The sequence below is a fragment of the Terrapene carolina genome, unplaced genomic scaffold (assembly GCF_002925995.2).
Source record: "Terrapene carolina triunguis isolate 2854851 unplaced genomic scaffold, T_m_triunguis-2.0 Scaffold179, whole genome shotgun sequence".
NCBI lineage: Eukaryota > Metazoa > Chordata > Testudines > Emydidae > Terrapene > Terrapene triunguis.
Window position 1 is genome coordinate 7,268,734 of NW_020664530.1, and position 5,764 is coordinate 7,274,497.

Here is a 5,764-nt window from a genome sequence, read left to right on the forward strand (position 1 = left end):
TTTTTTTTTTTTTTTTTTTTTTTTTTTTTTTTTGTGTGTGTGTGTGCCGCTTGGGGTGGCAAAAACGCTGGAGCCGGCCCTGCCAGATGCTTCAGAAGAAGGTGCAGTAAACCTTGCAATTGGGCAATTAAAGAATAATTTGCTGGTAGGGAAGGTTGATTCCAAATCCCCACTGGCTTGAAATTGGCTTTTCCCCTGAAGCCATGGGGCTTTATATCCTTTCCAAAATTCTTGATTTTGTTTTTAATATTTTCAAACCTTACTGTTGTAACTGTGGAAGCTTGTTATCCACATGCATGTCATCAGAAGAAATGATGAGTATGTAATACCTTTTATAGAAATGGGTTTAGCTAAAGACTAGTGTCTGCATAATTGGAAAATTTTATTTTATACAAGGACTTTCTGTCTGTCTAGTGTGTAGGTTTAAAACTCAGTGTGGTCTTATCTCTAATGTTGTCTTTCATGCTTAGTCCATACATTTAAGTATTAGGAATATGAATAAACTTGTCTTCTAATTTCCCTTCTATTGTGATGGATTTTTTTAAATAAAAATATCAGTAATCTGCAGTGGGGAGCCACACGTGTCCCATCATCTAACATACTGTTCTTACAGATTGATCATAAAGAGAACCTTGAGCACATTCTACAAACAAAATAGAGATAAATTGGTGGCTGTATAAACAAATTCAGTTTTACATTTTGGAATAAACACTATTTCCCTAGTGATAGTTAGGATTTTGGATCAGCAGAAACATATATGTGGAAGGCTCCATGGGTCAAAATAAATGCTGGTGCAGTTTATGAATTTTGGAATGTTTTAATAATCCTGTATATTTATGAACACTCAAATTAATTCATGTTGTGCACATACTGTAAAATTGTCTATTTTTGTCTGTTAATTTTTGTGTAAGTATGGAGGACCTTCTGTTCATGTTTATTTTTTAACAGAGCACTGGAAAGCCTGATGTCTTAAACTCTACAGGTGCTCTGCCTTGGTTGCTTTCTCATTTTTTTTGAAAACTTTTGCTGTTCAGCAGCATAGGATGAAAATATTTTCTCAGTGACGTTTTTCCGTTTCAACAGATTAAGATATAAAATTAATGACATGAACACGAACACACAATATTACATATAAATAAAAAGGAGTCACACTATTTTTCCTGTAAGAACTATATTCTCTGTATTTAACTAGACAACTATAATGTTATATCAACATACTTTTTTTTTTTAACTCTGTTTACACTGTAATCATTAGTTTTACTGCTGTTCTATCTCGGCTGTTATACGTTAGTACATGTATCTTTGTTCTGTAGGCAGAAGCTCGTCTTTTGGAGGAACAGCGTAGAGTTCAGGTTTATCTCCATGAAAGCACGCAGGATGAATTGGCACGAAAATGCGAGCAAGTACTTATTGAAAAACACTTGGAGATTTTTCATACAGAGTTTCAGAACTTATTGGATGCTGACAAAAATGAAGGTGAGTTGGTTCAAATTTCAGTTTGGGAGTTTCTCAGAGATGATGCTCCTTAATGGTACTAGTGATCATAATATTGCTAACTTTGATGTCTTTGCTGGGGTTAACAGTAAATAAAGAAATTTGAAAATCTGAGAAATGGGAAATTTTAATAAAATGAAATCCATAGGATCAAGTTGGTGGCTTCTCAAAATACTGGTTAGAGTCACAGATGGAATGCATAAGAAAAAGGGGGGAAATGATTGCATGATAAGGTACAAGTAGTTTTCATTCAGGCAAAAAGAGATCCTTTTTATTAGAGGAAATGGGTCTGAAGTGATGCTTCTAGAAATGAATATAAACTTCACTTGATAATCTAAAATGGAGACTCTAAGAGCTGAGAGAGAGAATTTGAGGAATAAATAGCCAAAGGATATTAAAACATTTAGCGTGCATCTTTATCCACCTCACCAGTCTCTGTGCATTAATTTTACCGACCTCTATGATTCTAAATCTCTGAGCAGCTTTTAAACAGCTACCATTTTAAGTTTCCTTTCCTCTTAAACTGGTTCCACTTGCATAACTGACAATAATTGTTCCTTGATCGCTTTAAGCTCCAGTGTCTTGTGACTCAGCATGGCTAGAAACAGCCGCATTAACCGGGAATTCAAGCTTAATATAAATCATCTGTATCTAGCCCAGTCAAGTCTCAAGTCATTGGATCTAACCTCATGAAACATTGAAGCAAACTATTTTAGATTATCTTTAAACTCAGCAATGAAAACTTTATATAGCTACACACCGTAATATATTCTTTATAGCTCATCTCCTGGAAACATGCTGCCTTTGAGGTCCTCCATATATAAGGTATGTTAGGCACACTGTATTACAGACCACTCACTCTTGAAGTGTTGTGTAATTGCTTAAACATGTTATGCAAGTAATAATACAGGACATGGTGTGCATTAGTCAGCGGGTATCTAGGCACATCAGTAGAATTAATGCAGGAAATAATTATCTTTATTGGACACAGGATATAAGATGACTTAGGAAAAATTACCTTATAAATCCATGAAAGCTTCAGCAAGCTTGTTGCATTTGTTTTCCATTTACTTCCAAGTATAGACAATCTAATGCAACAACCCTTGTTCCCTTACTTTTGGGATATGGCTAGCAACAGCATGAGTTACATTCTCACATAGCATTACTGTTCAGGTCCTCCAAAGATTTTACCAGGCTCCTGAAACAAAAGAGGGAACTGAGGATCCGATATTCCTGACGTGTATATATAAAACTATTCAGAGAAACTTTTTCAGAATAAGTTTGAGACAGTCTTTATATATCATCCTGAAAGTTCACCAAGTTATAAGTAACTGAGAATAGTTATAATGGAAAGGGTTAGCCATTGTTAATATAGGAGTCACTACTGCTCCACATGATAATAAAGGAGCAGTAAAGGGCACCATTTTTTGTGTGTTTTGTATTTTGGTATTAGCAAGCAATCCTACTGTCTTATCTCTCCATTTTATTTAACATCCAGTAATTTGAGGTTTCTAATAAATTGTTCAGAGGAGGACAATGAGGAGCACATTGTTTTTCATCCTGTGACCTTGAGTTTTGTAGTGGGGCTCTTGACAATCATCCCTTTCTTTTTAGTTGGGCTTATAAAACAAAATATAGAATTTACTGAAACTTCGCAGTCATTGAATGTTTCCCCCTGAAACAAGGGGTTGGGGAGGCAGTAGCACTCCTCTGTAACAAAATTTGCAGATAACTAACTTTTTCAGGTTTCACTCCAAGGCCATGCCTACACTTGGTTTTTTTGCCTCAGATTTCCCACGGTTGCTAACGCTGTTTTGTTCCCACCAGTGGGAGCATTAGCGTGTTTTAAAAGAAAAGAAGGCTGCAGGTGGTTCCTGAGTTTTAAGTACCATACTTGCTCTGAGCAGGATTACAGAATACAGTGCTTATGCTGGTGGCCAGCTGGAGCCCACGCTACATTAGCACTCCCACCACTGTTCCTACTGGTGGTGCTGAAACAGTGGTATGTATTGTAGAAGACTTGGATGCAAAAAGGCCTAATTTACATACTCAAAGTTTAAAGTAAGTTGTATGACATGACACCTCCTCTCAAATGTAGAAACTTTATGAAAACTAGACATAAGTTAACATTTACTGTAGTTTATATCTTGATCTTTGTTCTTGATTTGTGTGTAAGTGTACTAGAAGTAAGAAGTAGTTTAATCAGAATATTTTTAATTTTAGCAAGTTTTTGTCCTTCAGTGCCATCTAGTTCTTTGCACCACTCTGGAATTGTTTAGTGTAAATTGTTTGGCTTGTTATGTGATAATACTTGCAAGTATGCATATGTTGACGAATGTGTGGCTCAGTTCTTTGGTCACTTGAAAAATGCAGAATTGGGGTGTTGGGAGAAAGGAAACCCTAGTGTTAATACAGATGAGAGAGATTGTCTTCCTTTTTTTTCCAGACTTGGGACGCATGTATAACCTTGTATCTCGAATCCAGGATGGCCTCGGAGAGCTGAAAAAACTCTTGGAAACACACATTCATAATCAGGGTCTAGCTGCTATTGAGAAATGTGGAGAAGCTGCTTTAAATGCAAGTATCTTTTCAGATGTAGTTTTGTATCTGACTGCTAACAGCTCATTTTGTGAGAGGTGAATGCATCTGATAGTCCTGTGTGTGTATATTCCTTCAGAATAAAACTGCTGGGGACTAAATGGTTACAGTAGGTTGAAAATAAAATAACTGCAGTACAACTATATTACTGCTATTTTTTTTGCCAACCTCCTTCTTTTCCCCTTCGCCCACTGCTCAATTTGTTCCTTCTTTTATGTTGACCCATTTGCGTGAACTAACCCTTTCAATAAATTCCTCCCTTTCAAAAACCATGAAACATGCCATTTCAAGAAGCATTCTAGGTCTAATGATCACATATTCTTTACTCTGTATAGCATCATATGTACTTGTGCCTCTTGACTTGTAAGCTTTTTAATGAATTTGTTTGCCCTTTTGTACCTGATGTGTACAGTATTATGTATGCTGAATGTGGTTATAGAAAATTAAGACAAGGTGATTGAGGTAATATCTTTTATTGACCAACTTCTGTTGATGGAAGTGACAAGCTTTTGAGCTTCACAGAGCTCCTTTTCAAGTCTGTAGCGCGCAAAAGCTTATCCTTTCCACCAGTAGAAGTTGGTTATTAGAATATATTGCCTTGCCCATCTGTCTCTCTCATATCCTCCATCTACAACAATTTACTAGTACAATCTTCTTAGTAAAGAAAGTAGTGCTGATTAATCATAATTGGAATTGTACAGAAATCATGTAATGAGGCACCTGACTTCAATCCACAGAGGTTGAGATTGCCTCACCAAATAGTATTTAAATAACTTTAAACTAGGGCTGTCAAGCGACTAAAAAAATTAATCTCGATTAATCGCATGATTAAAAAGATTAATTGCACTGTTATCAATAGAATACCATTTATTTAAATATTTTTGATGTTTTCTACATTTTCAAATATATTGGTTTCAATTTCAACATAAAATACAAAGTGTACAGTGTTGACTATATATTTTTTATTACAAGTGTTTGCACTGTAAAAAAAAAAAAAAGGTATTTCAGTTCACCTAATACAAGTACTGTAGTGCAATCTCTTTATCATGAAAGTTGAACTTACAAATGTAGAATTATGTACCAAAAAAACCTGCATTCAAAAATAAAACAATGTAAAATTTTAGAGTCTGCAAGTCCACTCAGTCCTACTTCTTGTTCAGCAAATCGCTCAGACAAACAAGTTTGTTTACATTTGCAGGAGATAATGCTGCCCTCTTCTTGTTTACAATGTCACATGAAAGTGAGAACAGGTGTTCACATGGCACCGTTTTAGCCGGCATCGCAAGATATTTACGTGCCAGATGCGCTAAAGATTCATATGTCCCGTCATGCTTCAACCACCATTCCAGGGGACATGCGTCCATGCTGATGAAGGGTTCTGCTCGATAACAATCCAAAGCAGTGTGCACCAACGCATGTCCGTTTTCATCATCTGAGTCAAATGCCACCAGCAGAAGGCTGGCTTTCTTTTTTGGTGGTTCGGGTTCTGTAGTTTCCCCATCAGAGTGTTGCTCTTTTAAAACTTCTGAAATCATGTTCCATACCTCGTCCCTCTCAGATTTTGGAAGGCACTTCAGATTCTTAAATCTTGGGTCGAGTGCTGTAGCTGTCTTTAGAAATCTCACATTGGTACCTTCTTTGCGTTTTGTCAAATCTGCAGTGAAATTGTTCT

The 5,764-nt window shown here is 36.2% G+C and overlaps 1 protein-coding gene across 1 annotated transcript in view; it reads left to right on the top strand.

The window, feature by feature from the left end:
• Positions 1-5,764, top strand: part of LOC113407010 (cullin-1) — an 83,036-nt gene that overhangs the window by 58,834 nt on the left and 18,438 nt on the right. Inside the window, exons 8-9 of the mRNA XM_026654064.2 lie at positions 1,314-1,476; positions 3,941-4,071. Coding sequence (XP_026509849.1) covers positions 1,314-1,476; positions 3,941-4,071 — 294 coding nt within the window. The remainder of the gene's footprint in view (positions 1-1,313; positions 1,477-3,940; positions 4,072-5,764) is intronic.